Source organism: Alnus glutinosa, chromosome 7 (assembly GCF_958979055.1).
Source record: "Alnus glutinosa chromosome 7, dhAlnGlut1.1, whole genome shotgun sequence".
NCBI lineage: Eukaryota > Viridiplantae > Streptophyta > Magnoliopsida > Fagales > Betulaceae > Alnus > Alnus glutinosa.
In genome coordinates, this window is record NC_084892.1 from 10,307,616 (window position 1) to 10,324,494 (window position 16,879).

The window sequence follows — 16,879 nt, forward strand, 5'->3', positions numbered from 1 at the left end:
CCCATCACCGACAAGTTCAAGATTTTGAGACAAGTCCAAAATTAGAGGACTTCAACTATGGCTTGTTCAAAAACCAGAGCATCAGAAGCTGAACAAAGTCGATTTGGAGGGAAGGAGTGGTTGACTCAATGTTTGCCTTCAGTGATGACAACAACGACGAGAGAGAGAGAGAGAGAGAGAGAAGGACAAAAAAAATGAAAGAAACAAAAAAATAAAGTAAAAGTAAACAAATAATATTTTAATAGTTTAGGAAAAAATTAAGGGAAGCTATTGTGGAGTGTTTTTAGATAAGGAATCAAAAAATAGTTTTGCTCCCTAAATTTAAGAAAAATGGTTGGGTGTCTATTGCTAGTGCTCTAAAGCGCTATATAACAAACTATCCAATTGAGTGTGACAACCCTTTTTTTTTTTTTTTTTAAAACATAAAATGAGTCATCACAGTGGCACGACTACATGTCGCTCAACCAACATACGGTACACATTCCATAACATGTACATGATAATCAGAATTACATCTACGCAGTGGATAACACATATTAACATTATCAACATAGCGGAAGGTATATCTATAAACAACAGTTAATCACAACAAAAGAACCATTAATATGTCTATCTATTTCAGGCTTCTACATAGCTATTAAATACATACCAAAAGACTGGCTCATAAATACAAGTGTCACAGGCGACCCGAGCCATAAACAAAGCCTACCAAAAAGGCTGACAACCCATGGTCCAACCATTATAACTATTGCGTTGGGCTTCAGTCATAACATCCCAAGTACTATGCTACGACGCCATTCATTAAATCCATTAAACCTGCAGTCAAAGCATCAGAGTCTGTACGGTTGTGGGGTTAACCGCATCCGTACAAATGAAAGTATGAGTTCACCACCTCAGTAGTATAAGACTCACTAAGTTTTAGCATAAAACCGGCATTTTTACTTAGTCTCTTGTTTCCAATAACAGTTACTATTTTAGTCATGAAAACCTATCCTTTGAAATCACATCGTAGCATATATAATAAACACAACTATATCATAACAATATTAATCTTATTCCAACATACTCACGTACAAATTCATACATCAACTCAAATCACATCATACATCGCTACACCACGCATGCTTTTATTCTATTTCCTTTTAATTTGTATTTTATTTCTGAATCCAAGAGTATCAACTCACTGGTGCCAGGGGCATCAACTTTGGACATAAAGTTTTTATAACTAAGAGCGTCTACTCTAGTCTTACACCTTTTAACACCCATAGGACATCCATCCGTTGGGATCGTTACACTAATGCTAGAAGCATCCACTCTAGACTTCTTGTTTTGTAGCTAAGAGCATCAACCCTAGACTTACGCATGGAATGCATGAACGTCGACTCACTATGCCAGACGCATCAACACTGGACTTACTATTTCTGTAGCTAGAAGCATCAACTCTAGATTTACACATGTTCCACCCGTAAAGCATCAACCCGCAGGGATCGTTTCACACGCCAAGAGCATCCACCCTATGGTTATACTGACTCCACCCGTAAGGCATCCACCCGCAGGGCTCATTACTCAACTAAGAGCATCCGCCCTATGGTTATACAATTTCTAAAGCCAAGAGTATCAACTCTGGACTTACATATTTCCTACCAATAGAACATCCATCCGCCAGGATCATCTACCGTTCGTGTTCTCATTATGCTAGTGCATCCACACAATGTACATGTTATCATACATGCAGAATTTCATGTTCAAACAGCATCACGTTCTTTCTAACATATCATAAAACCCAGCTCAATACAATATTCCTCAAAACATTACCCAATCATCACTTCATAATCATATCTCATCCAACAACTCGTACCATATCTCAATCAACAATTCATAACTATATCACAATCAACAGTTCATGATCTTATTATTCTCACATTTCATATTCATGCCCATTCACTATCACATATTCACTTTACAAGTCACGTATTAATCTCACAACTCAATCATTTCATTTCATCAATTCTTCACAATCAACATACCATATTCGCATCACAATCATTATCATATGCGTATAAACACCAGAAATAACAATAGCTCAATTGTAGATTCATTATATAAAACTCCTTAAGTTCTTAGTGAGTAAAATACTCACCTTGGCTTCATAGGACTCGTGACTCGAATATTCTCCCACGTTCTAGTTACTTGAACTCTACATTGGAGAACACATTGAAACCTCCAATCATGACACGTGCCTACAAACATTTATGACGTTAGACTAAACTATTGAACCTATACTCTATGACACATAATCTACCCGCGTGTTCACATGTCACATTACCCGCTTCTAATGCTAGCTAGGTACCTTGGCTACTATTATGTTAATCATCGGGTCTAGGTTCATATTTTATTCCGCTTATTATCTTTAAGTTACGTTTATTATTTTATTTGCCTACTTATTATTATAACATCACATTATCACCGTTAATTCTTCTTATAGCTTGTTGCTTACTAACTAACTAAGTTAACCATATATATTTGATCCATATATGTATACATACATAAAAATGCTTATTAAGCTAAGTATAACCTCATAAAGCACTTAGGTATTTTATAATACATAGATAAGCGCATTAACTATCTAGTTACATTACCAAATGAATCCGGAGCCTATTTACGTATTTCCATCACTAGCATTTACTTATTGACTTAAGATTGTTTTCGACATTACAACTCTAAGTTCTTCTAATCTTAACCACTACATTTAATACTTTTACTCTTATTAGTTTCTAACCATCGAAGTAGTTTAGATCATAGGACCTAATTGGATTAATGGGTTACAGGCCTAACTAGGTTAAGCTATAAATCTCATGACATTATTATCTTCAACTATCCTATTCATCTCTTTATTATTTTATTATATAAATACTTGAGTAATTAGGCCATAGAGCCTTAATTTTATTTAACATATTAATTTAATAACTCTTATTGCAATTTATGAGAATCTATTTATTTCATTTTAGCCATCATCTCATTCGATCTTACCAATATCATACAACCCCAATTTTAACTTCTATCCATAGTTGGTTGTGTAACAAAGAACCTACATACATTAACTACATACCCAAAAAGATGGCTCATCCATAGGTTTTCAGCAAAATTGCATAATAATGTTCATTAAATCTCATACTAATTTATAATCAACCCCACCCCATAACAAAACCTCATCACATAACCAAATCACCCAAATGATCCATAACAAAGAATTCTAACATATACTTGAAATCCCCATTTACATATTAACATCAACCCCTCTATTAGTCATACCGATAATTAACAACCAACAATCTATAACAATCCATCATAACTAAAACTACCTTACCCAAAGACTCATTCATTGAACACCCACACCCATTTGGTCATGCTAAAAAAACTACCAATGAAAAACAACACAAATTACTACCAAAGCCATCTCCAAAATATCTTAAAACTAACATACTAAACTAAATAGAAAAGTCCCAAAATTTCTAAGCATAAACCTTAATTTTTGGACCCAATTAAAAATCTCACGAGTTAATATGATTTCAAAATATAAATCCAATCGGTATGATGGAATTTACATAGAAAAGCTTCTATGGAAGAAATGCCCACATAAACAACTCAAAAATCAACAACAATCTCCTTAAAATCGAAACTCCATACCCATATTAACCTAGAATTTGAATCTAAGAAGATTTCTAACAACCCACATGCTTTTCTAGCTTCAAACTCATTGGGTATCACGAAAAGATAAACAAAACTAGAGATTTTACCTCATAAGGACCCATGACCAAAAAACCCATTTCTTATTCTTCTCTTCTCCTCTTTTTCCTTCTCTTTGGTCTGCACGTCTCTCTCTCTCTCTCTCAGTCCGTTGTTCTCTCTCTCGGCGTCGATCTCTCTTGGTGTCTCACTCAGTCTCGATCTCTCCCTCAGTCTCAGTAGAATAAGTTGAAGAAGAAAGGAAGAGGGAAGGAAAAGAAAGAAAGGGAGGGGGAGAGACTGTGTGATGAAGGGGAGAAAAATGGGGGGTGTGTGAGATAGGGAAAAAAAAAAAAGGGGAGAAGGAAATACCAAAAATGCCCATTTGTTCTATTTTTCTTTTTCTTTTGCTAAAGATAAGGAATTCTAAGAGTGGTCCATAGTTTGACACATATCTAGGATAAGATTCTCCTTTTTATTTTAGGGCCCCAACTCAAATAAATTACTTTATAACCCCACCTCATTTCAATTATATCTTTTGTTAATTAAGATATGATCCCTAATATTTAATTCAACTACAACTTATCATTACAATTAATTATTTATTCCACTAAGACTTATTAGTATTATTTTATTATTCTAATTCCATTATTTCATCTTAAACCTGTTTTTATTCCAATCATATAAATTTATCTACTTAGAATTTCTTATTAGTCCCATCCTATCAAATAAATATAATTTATTAGATGTTAAATTCCCTATTTATTTTCTTGGGCGTTACAGAGAGAGTGGCCTACCACGTTTGAGGACTTCATGTTCAATTACAAAGTTTTAAACGATGTGTTCCTATACTCAAAGTTTGCGCATTTAACAACCAACCAAGCGACACTTGAAGCTATAGAGAGGGAGAGAGAGAAAAGGCTTGCAAGTAGCAAACATGGGTGTGAATTTTGAAAAGTGTGAGGATGAGAGAATGACCATTATAAGAAATTAATCATTTCTCTTTTAGAAATTGGCCTTTTAGACCTATTTTGGTGTTTTAAACCTTCTTTGAGCCTCTTTTTAGGACATATTTTAGATGGGTTTTGGCCTATTTTAAATAATTAGAAGGCTTCAAAATGTAACAAAGCTCAATATTATTATTATTATTATTATTATTATCATTTTATGAATAAAGATCAATTTAGTTAAACTCAAAATGAAAATTATATATCAAACGGACCAACGATGTTGTTTTGTATATTAATATATATATATATATAGACACACACATACACATACATATAAGGGTAGGTGGTTAGCAGTTCTTGTAACCACATACAAAAGCGGTTACGCAGTTAGCGATTATTATGCAGTTAATAACTGCTCGCTTATACACTCCTAGCGTTAACCAATACGCTATCCACCTTCAAATTCTAATAAACGATATCTTCTTACCCTACCATGAGTTTGTTTTAATATATTTTGATGACATTCTTATTTGCAGCTCATCTCTTGAGGATCATTTGGACCATCTTTCGCTTGTTTTTATTGTCCTACATGAGCACTAATTATTTTTTAAAAAGTCCAAATCTAGCTTTGCAAGGGTGGAAGTGGAGTATGTTAGGTTTTAGAATTTGGCCTCATTCGTTGTACAAAATCTCACATGTAATACTTTTCTTCACCTAAGGTCGTGGTGTGAAAAATGTCAAGTGTTTGGGTGGTTTTAAGTGGTCACTGCTTTGTTCCATTCAAAGTCTGTCTTGACGGGAATGTGACAGATGGTCTCAAAAAAGTCTTGGCCTTCTCCCATTCAAAGGACATCACAACAAAGGCGTGACACAGAGTTTCAAAAAATTATCGACCTTCTCCCTTTCAAAGCACGTCACAACATAGACGTGACATTGAGCCTCAAAGAAGTCTTAGCCTGCTTTTGTTCAAAGCACTTCTTGATGGAGACGTAATGCATAGCCACAAAGAAGTCTTTGTCTTGTTATGTGCAAAGGCCGTTCAAAGCTTGTTGTGACACAATTTATGCAAAAGCTAACAAATGTCAGAGAGTTATCGATGAAACCCGAGTCATGCGTCATGACGCGATGAGAAATTCTTATGCAATAAGAATCTAATCTTTGGCTCATTTGGGTGATCTCATTCCCATAACTCTCAAGCAAGCTTTGGACGATTTTTGGTGAGGAAGATAGTGAGATCCTTCATCCTAGAAACCTTCTAGATGTATGGCTTCCTTCACCATTGTTAACCCAAGTTAAGATTCCTAAAATCTTGAAGCTTTTCACCACTTGGGGCTTTGTTATTGTTTTGTTCAAATCACACCATACACATCCCTTGTCCACCAAAGAGCCTACCAAAAGATCGGTGAGGACATGCATTTGAAGAATATTGGCTAGCTCGAAGGTAAGTGAGAAGCTTGATGTTGTGCAGAGTTACAAAGGGGTTGTAAGTTTTTTTGTTTGTACTTTGGATCTTCTTCATGATAGTGATTTCTTAGGTTTGGATGCTATTAATTCATGATAACGATGTTGTTTTAAATGCTATTAATTCAATTTCTTCTGCAAAAAAAACTTATCTAAAAGCTGAGAGATGATGATTGGGATAAATTGCTCTCTTTCTCCAAGAAATTTGAAATTGACATCCCAGACTTGAGTGCTCGTTATATTGAAGGTCGATGTCGTAATCAACAGAATCACATTACAGTGGAGCATCATTATCATTTTGACATATTCAATGATGCTATAGACTCTCAACTGCAAGAGCTTAATTGTAGGTTTGGTGAAAGGGCAATCAAACTTTTGACACTTAGCTCAGCTTTGGATCCAAAGGATGGTTATAAATCATTTGAAATTGATGGCATATGTAGTCTTGCGGAGGTGCATTATCCTCTTGATTTTTCTGAGCAAGAGAAAATTAATTTGGGATTCCAGTTGAAGTATTTTGAACTTGATGTGCATAATGATTTAAAGTTGCAAAATTTGTCTTCAGCTGCAGAATTATGTCAAGGATTGGCAGATACAAGAAAATCAAAGACATACTATCTTATTGATAGATTGATTCGTCTTATTTTGACTCTTCCAGTGTCTACAGAGACTACTGAACGAGCCTTTTCAGCTATGAAAATTGTTAAAACAAGACTTCGCAACAAAATAGAAGATGAATTTCTCGCAAATAGTTTAGTTGTATATATTGAAAGGGAAATTGCTGAGAACTTCAATTTAAATTCAATACTTGATGATTTTGTTTCTCTAAAAGGACGTAAACTAGATTTTTGAATACTTCATATTTCTGTCTTTTTGTACTAATGCCAACATGTTTTTGTTGCTAATATATTAATTTTGGCACATATTTATAATGAACTTTTGTGATACACATTGTGTGACAAATTATTCAATTTATATTTTAAATTATTTTTATCAGCCCCTCCAATGTCAATTACCTGGGTCCGCCACTGTTTGCCCCTCCTAAATTTTTTGTTTTCAATTTGACCCCTCAAAATTTCAAGTCTGGGTCCGCCACTGGATCAGACTAAAGAAAGAAGACGTGATTCACAGGAAACGGGAAACCGTCCCCCACCCACCCCTTTTCATGAAAAAATAATTTTTTAATTAAAAATGCCGGTTGGGGGACGGAAAAATGTCCCCCACAAATCATTTCCGCTAAGAAAGAGCAACAAGAAAATTCACAACTACAGAAACTAATTCGGTAGTTAGAACAAGGGCCTTGTTTGCCAAGTGACGGAACGGTACACAGTAATGCGGTTACTGTTTATGTATTTCTTTTTTCACTTTTTCATATTTTTTAATACCAATTAACATCAAAACATTCTCACTTTTTTCACTTTTTATATCACATCAATAATTTTTTTATTACTATTCAAATAAAAAAAATCCACTACAATCCAAAACTTTTTCACTTTTCTATACAAATTCTTTTTATTTTATATTACATCATCACATTTTACTAATTTCAAAATTAATAACCCACTATTCTGTTCTGTATATGTCTTTGTCAAACAAACTCAAGATCCTTCCTTTATTCCCTATTACTCATGGAACGCGGGTGACTTCACTGACTTGCGGTATAAATAAATTGTTTTCAAGCCCCCATTAATTCATAGTTACTAATGTCCCTCCCTCTAGGTTTTCTCTCTGAGGAACCCCAACAAGAAGAGTGTTTTCGTCTCCTACGATCGTGATGGCTAGGAGGTTTTAGTACCGGACCCTACAGGGAGTATTGGTGCCCTAACATTAGTCCCTTTGTCGGAACTGGGATGGAAGAACTACTTGAATCTTTTGGTGACACGATGAAGTTAACGGATGGTGAGAAGGTTGGCATAACGATCACGAAGGATATCACTGCCGATCTTCGACTGAAGAATGGGCGGTGCCTGGTTGGTAGAATTATGTCGAACAGACGAGTCCAGAAAGAGGCATTCCGATCCTAAATGGCAAGACTGTGGAAAACCACTGGCACGATCGCATTCAAATAACTCGGTGACAATTTATGGCTCTTTGTGTTCTCTACTGAATTTGATAAGAAGAGGGTGATGGAAGGTAGGTCTTGGTTGTTTGATAGGAGTATTCTGGTTCTAAAAGAGGTGGATGCATGTGTCCCTCCTGTGTAGATGGATTTCACGCATGAGGCAATGTGGATGCAGGTGCACGACATGCCACTCATCTGTATGAACAATGAGGTTGGGTTGCAGATAGGGGCTACAATTGGGAGTGTGGAAGAAGTGGCTGTTACGGGCGACGAGGTTGGATGAGGAAGGTATCTGCGAATACGGGTGCTATTGGACCTAACCAAACCTTTAGATAGAGGGAGAGCCCTTCATCTGAATGGAAAAGCATTGTGGGTGACTTTCAAATACGAGAAGCTGCTGCAATTCTGCCATATATGTGGCCGAATTTACCATGGTGAGGCGGCTTGTCAGGAAATAAGGGGGTACTGCCTCAATGACACTGTTACGATGAAGACCTAGGGGCCTTGGCTTCGGGCTGATTATCTTCGCTCCAGTACCAATATAAGTCCAACTCGGAGGTCCAGACATTGGGAGGCTCGAAAAGATGGGGGTGGGGCATCGGCGGCAAAAATCAGGGAGGACGGTGGTGGAGGCCAGTCTTGGGCCGGGAGCACTGGGGACATTAATGGTGATCCGCATATTCAGGGATCTTTTCCTGTCAGGACAAGTCCAATTCTGGAAGGAAAAAATTTGGAAAACGGATCAGGGTGCATTAATGGGAGAGATTTTTCTACTGCCGAAATGGAAAAGACCTAGGAGGGGCTGTTGGGCGAGGACCACGGGACCACCCCGATGGAGGTCAGCGCATCACAATTTATTAACCCACTCAATCAGGATCTTTTGGCAGCATGAGGAAATAAGGAAGCTAGTGGGACCTTTGAGGTGACAATTGGAAGAGTGGACCACGAGTTGGCAAAAGTGTTGGAAAAGGGGTCCAATAAGGGTGGGATGGATCGTAACCAGGGGCTTGCACCGAATTTGGGCCTAGTGGAATATGGGGACAAATGTGGTAGGTTAGGAAAGTCCATGGACTCCCACGTAAAGGGCTATACCAAAGAGGCTCAAGCTTATGGGCTTTCTCCGGACTACAGTGGGAATGCTAATGAGGAACCATGTAACATGCATAATCACAAAACAGTGGAGTTGCATGAAACAACCTTGTCCATGAAGCAAGTAGGTGGGTCTCTCCGGAAGTGGAAGAGAAGGGTTAGGGATCATGGAACGGGGGCCACTATGATTCTGGAAGGAAAGAGGAAGCAGGAGATTGAAAGGCTAATATCCCCGGAAGCTCAGGGGGTAAAGGCAAAGAGACACAAGACATGGAACAGCACATAATTCGCCCGGGCCAGATGGGTTTTCTGCGGTGTTTTACCAGAAGTACTGGGATATTGTGGGCAAGGAGGTTAGTGATGCAGTACTAGGATACCTTAATGGGGGCAGGTTTGATGAGGCTATTAATTCGACCAACATTGTCCTCATTCCGAAGGTTTTAGCCCCTTCACGGGTAGGTGATTACTGACCAATTAGTTTGTGTAATGTGTTATACAAACTAGTTGCAAAGGTCTTAGCCAATCATCTAAAGACAGTCATTCCACAAGTGATATCAATGGAACAAAGTGCTTTTATACCTGGTCGACTCATAACGGATAATGTATTGGTTGCCTTCGAAACTCTGCACACCATGGATACGCGATTGAAGGGCAAATAAGGATTTATGGCTCTCAAACTCGATATGAGCAAAACCTATGATCAAGTGGAGTGGGATTTCGTGGAGGCTATTTTACAGAAATTGGGTTTTACAGATTGGTGGGTCCAGCTTCTGATGCCTTGCATCCGAACAGTTTCCTACTCTATTCTCATAAACGGGCAACCTCATGGTAATATTAACCCGACTTGTGGACTCCAACAAGGTGATTCTTTGTCACCATACCTATTCATTTTATGCGCGGAAGCGTTGAGTTCTATGTTGCACTTAGAGGACCAAAATGGTGGCATCACAGGTACTCCTATCACTAGGGGTGGTACCTGAATTAACCACATCTTTTTTAAGGATGATAGTCTTTTGTTTTGTAGAGCTAATATGCAGGAATGAGACCGGATCCAGACACTTCTATCATCCTATGAGGCGGCCTCGGGTCAGCAACTTAACCGAGCTAAGACCTCCTTATTTTTTAGTTGAAACACCCCTGTGGAGTCTAGACAGGAGATCCTACAAGCAGCAGGCCTTGGCTCTACCCAGAGGTATAAGAAATACCTAGGACTGCCAGCCCTTATTGGAAGATCTAGGGTGTCTAATTTTAATGCTATCAAAGGCAATATATGGGGACGGATAAATGGCTGGAAGGAGAAGTTTCTAACCCATGCTGGGAAAGAAATATTAATCAAGGCTGTCATTCAATCTATTCCAACCTACACTATGAGCGTATTCAGGCTCCCAAAGTACCTAATTTGGGAGATAATACTATGATGAGCAAGTTTTGGTGGGGCTTCAAGGAAAATCTCCAAAAGATTTCATGGATGGGCTGGCAAGGTCTTGGCAGAAACAAAGATTTAGGCGGGATGGGGTACAGAGAACTGGAGTGTTTCAATCTTGCTTTGCTCGCCAAGCAAGGTTGGCGGCTACTCAAGAATCCTGAGAGCTTGGCTGCTAAAATAATGAGGGAGAAATACTACCCAGGAGGAAGTTTTCTTGATTCCCTTTTAGGGAGGAGGCCCACTTTTGCTTGGCATAGTATTTGGCAGGCAAGGAACCTCCTAAAGGAGGGGTTATTGTGGAAGGTGGGTGATGGCTCCCAGATTAGGCTCTGGAAGGATAAATGGATTCCTGGGTCGTATTCTCATAAAATCCAAGCTCCTATCAGGGTTTTTCATTCAGAAACCAGGGTGTCAGAGATCATCAACTATGAGCTAAATTGGTGGCATATACCTCTAATCGAACAGGTTTTTCCAGCTGAGATAGCTGAGCAGATTTGCAATGTGCCGATTAGTCCCCAAACGCATGTGGATCAGCAAGTGTGGGCAGGCACAAAGAATGGTATTTTCTCTGTCAGAAGTGCCTATCATCTAGAGGTGGAGAGGCGGGCACGAGCCCAGGGCAGCAGCTCTAGGCAAGCGGCTTCACTCACGGTTTGGAAGCTCATCTGGAAGCTCAGAATTCCACGAGCAACTCAGTTGTTTATTTGGCGAGCCTGCAACGATGTACTCCCTACAAAAGAGAAATTGTTCAAAAGGAAGATTGTGGAGGATCTGATCTGTCCTAGATGTGGTGCTGAAACAGAATCATGTGGCCATGCCTTGTGGTGGTGTGATGCCGAAAAAGCTGTGTGGGGGTTGGGCAACAAATTGAACCAAAAAAGCATCAGCCATGAGGTTGATTTCTTCTATTTATTTAGTCACCTGGTGGAACGCATGGACCTTGCTGACCTGGAGAATGCATCTATGCTGGCCCATCAGATCTGGTTAAGCCGTAACAAAGTGGTGTTTGGCGGTTCCCCACTGCCTCCTCAATGTTTGATTAAAGTAGCCACTGAAAATTTGAATGATTACAGGGAGGTTACTGTACCCAGTATAATTTCCTTGTTGCCTAATGCCAGAAGCTACCCTCGTTGGATGGCTCCACCTCCGGGAAGAATAAAGCTCAATTGGGATGCGGCTATTGACCGGCGGAACAAGTTGATGGCTGTCGGTGTTGTAGCTCGGGATCATCTGGGTACTGTACAAGCATCTATGTGTCTGATGGTTCCATATGTCTCAGAGCCAATCACTGCAGCAGCATTCGGAGCACGACAGGCGGCGATTTTTGGCCGGTATCTTGGATACCATTCCATCCAGCTTGATGGTGATGCGCGTGAGATTGTGGAAGATCTGAAATGTGAAGAAAGTTTGTTCTGCAAGATCAGTTGCCTACTGGATGATACTAGAAGCTTGCTGAGATCTTTTCAGTCCTGGTCCATCAGCCAAGTGGGGAGAGAGGGTAATGGGGTTGTGCATGAGTTAGCACAACAAGCTGTTCGAAATAGGATTCATATGATTTGGGTTGACTCTTCTCCTATATCTATTTCGGGAGCTGTAAGAGCACTCACACCGGTTTATGGGAATTTTGAGCCAAAATAGATAACAAAAACCTCTTTTTGCTATCTTAGCTAATCAATTTTCAGAAACCCATCCATCGGCTTATCTAAAATTTCATTTACTTTATTACAATAATCATTTTTGAAGACAGGACCAACTGCCAAGAATCCGCAAATCCCTAGCGGGAATAGCTGCGCGCCGAACGATGGTGGAGACCCAACCGGCCTCCTCAAGCGATGCCACCCAATGGTCCGGGAAGAAGAGCCACCCACCTTTCCTCCGTGTGCACGCGCTCCACGCACTCCCACTTGGGCACTGCCACCAATCCCAAGCCCAAGACTGCCTTCCTCTTCCTCACAAACTTCGACCTCTCTTTCGCTCCATTTCTCAAGAAATTCTTCCATGGCAACCGTCACCTCTATACCATCTACGTCCATGCCGACCCATCGGTGAAAATCACCCCTCCCGGCGGTGTATTCCAAGGCCAGTTCATCACGCACATGAAGACGCTACAACGCTCGCAGCGAGGACGCCATGCTTCCCAAAGTCCCGTTTGAGCACCCACCAACGCCACAAGTCACTTCGCCGGTACTGGGCCAAGAAAATCAAAACCCCAACCCCAAACACCAAAACCATCAATTTCAACAGGAAAAGGAAAATGAAAAGGAAAACCTATACCCATGTTGCCGAGCAGTACGACGGTGAGCTGGTGTCGTGTGTTGTGACTCACTGACCAAATCCCATACCCATCCTCCCACCAATTGCAGAAACAACCCAAAGAGAAAACCCAGATCCAAATCCTTCACCAGGCGAGGCTGATTGAGAGAGAAATGAGAGAGGTTCAGCAAGACCGACTGAGAGAGAGAATGCCAGAGAAGACGAACTCACTGAGAGAGAGAGAGAGAGAGAGAGAGAGAGGCGGGGGAGCATGGCAGTTGTCGTGTTGGGAAGGAACTGTGAGAGAGTGAGAGAAAGAAAGATTAAAAAACGAATCCATTTGTGAACAGTGTAACACCAGATGGGGCGTTATACTGTTCACGAATGGAAGACAAATATATTTTAGGTTGTAAATACATAAGCTGATGGAGGTGAGTTTTAAGCAAAAGTTGAGCTATTCTAGCTAAATGGAGAAAATAGCTAATCCGATGTGAATGCTCTAAGGACCGACTTTTCTGGTTTGGTTATTTTATAAAAAGATGAAAATTTTTCTTCAAAAAAAAAAAATGAAAAGAAAAAGAATTCCATAAAGCAATTTTATGTTGAATGCGTGACGTGTCAGCGCCATAAAGGAGAAATGATCAAACGAAAAGGCAAGGCTATTTCAGTAATTTGACACTCCCACACTGAAACTCAGTCCTCGAGGCGGGAAAACAAAAAATCAAGCGGCATCTGCAAGTGCCCTCATTCACACTGCGCTACACTCAGAGAAACTTGAGTGAGTGAGAATGGAGAGAATACACGTGGCCGTACGTGCGAGGCCGCTCTCAGTAGAGGAGGCGAAGACCAGCCCCTGGCGAATCTCGGGAAACTCCATTCTTATCCCCAACAACTCCTTCAAGTTCGAATTCGGTAAAATCCACATATTACTTCCCTCTCAATTTTTCCTTTTCCCTTTAGACCTAACATTCTAGTTTAAAACTTCGCAAATTTCTGTTTCGTAGATCGGATTTTCGGTGAAGATTGCAAGACTATCGAGGTCTATCAGGCTCAAACCAAAGAAATCGTCGCCGCAGCAGTTCGCGGCTTCAACGGTACGCCGATTAATCTCTATCTATTTTGAAACAACAATTTCTGCTCCGTTGGCTGTGATTATTTATTTATTTTCTTAATGATTGACATATGTTTGTTTTGTTGTAGGCACTGTGTTTGCTTATGGGCAAACAAACAGTGGGAAAACGCATACAATGCGAGGCTCGGCCACGGAGCCGGGAGTCATTCCTCTTTCTGTGCACGAATTGTTCGAAACCATTCAACAGGTACTTAAAGCAAGATCCATTTTGAAATATACTAATGAAAAAAAAAACTGCAATTAGGTGTTCCGAAACGTATTTGACAAGATTCGTTTTTGCCTACACAATCACCTTGGAAATGGGTTGTTTGCGAGGTTGGGAATTTCGATTACTTCAAATGTGACAAATTTCAATTTAATAATTTCTTAGGGCTCATGTATTGGTACAATTGATATAGGTGATTGGTCTGGTGCTTGTTCTTACTGCATTGCTTCAAATAACGAACTCTTCCTGTTCCACTTAAAACTTTCGTTCATTGAGTCTTTAGATCTTGCCTCTAGGAAAGCAATGCAATTTTTAGATCATTTTATACTATAGGTTTGTGACTTGAAGGCAACTTTTCTGTGACTAATGATCTTGATTTCTAGCGCTTTGGATTTATAATTTTGTTCAACAGTTTTACCACATTGGGATATGCGACTAAGTAAATGTTATAATTTGTTTTTGTACATTAGGATGTGGATCGAGAGTTTCTTTTACGGATGTCGTATATGGAGATCTACAACGAGGAAATAAATGATTTGTTGGCTCCTGAGCACCGAAAACTGCAGATTCATGAAAGTCTTGAGGTACTGTGCTTTTTACTGTAATAAATTTATAGTAACTTGCTGTTACTAACTTACTGTTTATTCTGTTCCCCTCATGTTTGTAGCGGGGGATACACGTTGCTGGTTTACGAGAAGAAATTGTTGCATCTCCCGAGCAAGTCCTTGATTTCATGGAGTTTGGAGAATGTAATTTTTTACTTGTATATTATCTTACATCTTTTTTTCTCCATTTAAATAGTGCTCAAAAGCACCATTTTCACTTCTGTAAATGCTGCCTATGTGGCTTACATCCCTGCTCTTGTACTTTTTGAGTACCATGTTACCAAGCTTAAAATAATATGGGTGCTTAAGTTCAATACTCGTCTTTTAAAGGCTCCCCATTTCTGAGCTTTTTCCTTTTTTATATCTTCACCTATTTGAACATTGATTAACTCAATCGTCAAATATGTATAATCTTTCTCTCCCTGTTTCAAATCCCCTCATACTCACCCTTATGAGGGGCACTTTTGGTCACCACTTATATCGATGTCCCTTGCTGTTAAATATACTGGCCAAGGGTTGCTTATTTTATGTTTTTTGCCTTTAATTTCAGCTCATCGGCATATTGGAGAGACAAATATGAATCTTTACAGTAGTCGGTCACACACTATCTTTCGCATGGTATAGTTATTCATCCTTCCCTCCGTACCAGTTGTATGGTTAAATATGTTCATCTTCCTTATCATTTATTTGAATAGATAATAGAGAGTCGGGACAAAAGTGAAGATGAAGATATTGGCAGTTCTTGTGATGCTGTCCGTGTATCAGTTTTGGTAGGTGATTACTGAAACTATCATTTGTCTTCCTTTTTTTTTTTTTTGTTTTTTAATTTAAATTTTCTTATTTTGTCCCTTCTTTTTATTTTATTTTATTTGTATTTGTGTTGATGGTTTGTTTTGATTGCACTTGGCATGATGGAGGCTTTTGTTATGTTATTCATACTCTTCCTAATTGCTTATTCTTTCCTCCAGAATTTAGTGGACCTTGCTGGTTCAGAACGTGCTGCAAAAACTGGAGCAGAAGGTGTTCGGCTTAAAGAGGGTTCCCACATTAATAAAAGCCTGATGACACTGGGAACTGTGATTAAAAAACTGAGCGAAGGTGCTGAGAGTCAAGGGTAGGTTATTTGATTGCTTAAGAATGTTATCTCTTTCCATATGTAATTGAATTTATTCAATATTTGTTTCAGGGGTCATGTTCCATATCGAGATAGCAAACTTACACGCATTTTGCAACCTGCCTTGGGTGGAAATTCTAATACAGCTATAATATGCAATATCACGCTTGCACAGGTTGATATTCATAGAGTCATTTCATGCTTCATTGAGATCGTTGTGTAAATTTTATTAAGCTTTGCAACTCCCTATATGAATCATTTACTAGAAGTCTTTCATTTTTATAAACGTGAAGTGTAGAACATTGCTTTTAGGATTCCAACAAGACTTGACTTTTCAAAGAATTTTATCATGCACCGGTCATGGATTTGATAAATGCTGATGATGATGTTGTGTTTGTTGTTTTTATTAATTTTTGTTTGGATTCTCTTGAAGCTACCAAAGCATTTGTCATTTTAATTCTTTAGTATTGCTATAAAACCTGGTCAAATCTTCATATATCCTGAATGCTGGGGTTTCATTTATTTAAAAATGCCTGGTGGCATTGTTGATGAAAAATCAAAACCACTTTCAACCTAATGATTCTGGTATGTGGATAGATACCTCTATATTCTTGATAAAAGCCATTGAGTGTAGAAATGATAAATATGATCAAACTATAGTTACTATGGCTATAGTGGAGAATGTGACTGAGATATAGGCAAGGTTCTTGATTTGTTGCTAGAACAAATGATATTTGAAATATCTGTTGTTACTCCTATATATCTTGATAAATCGAAATTTTGACAGACAGTCGAAACCAGTAGCCAGTGCTGTGTCTTTTCTAGTCTAGCCTTTGCTGTTGAGGGGCATTTTCTC

General features: G+C 39.0%; 1 protein-coding gene across 4 annotated transcripts in view; it reads left to right on the forward strand.

Annotated features, from left to right (window-relative positions):
- The first annotated feature begins 13,736 nt into the window (after positions 1 to 13,736).
- The window catches only part of LOC133872861 (kinesin-like protein KIN-7O), a 61,933-nt gene continuing 58,790 nt past the window's right edge, over positions 13,737 to 16,879 (forward strand). For all 4 annotated transcript variants that reach the window (XM_062310489.1, XM_062310486.1, XM_062310487.1 and 1 more), the window contains exons 1-9: positions 13,737 to 13,879; positions 13,972 to 14,061; positions 14,168 to 14,286; positions 14,775 to 14,888; positions 14,972 to 15,053; positions 15,460 to 15,527; positions 15,605 to 15,679; positions 15,878 to 16,023; positions 16,096 to 16,198. In XM_062310489.1, coding sequence (XP_062166473.1) covers positions 13,756 to 13,879; positions 13,972 to 14,061; positions 14,168 to 14,286; positions 14,775 to 14,888; positions 14,972 to 15,053; positions 15,460 to 15,527; positions 15,605 to 15,679; positions 15,878 to 16,023; positions 16,096 to 16,198 — 921 coding nt within the window. In that variant the 5' untranslated portion in view covers positions 13,737 to 13,755. The remainder of the gene's footprint in view (positions 13,880 to 13,971; positions 14,062 to 14,167; positions 14,287 to 14,774; positions 14,889 to 14,971; positions 15,054 to 15,459; positions 15,528 to 15,604; positions 15,680 to 15,877; positions 16,024 to 16,095; positions 16,199 to 16,879) is intronic.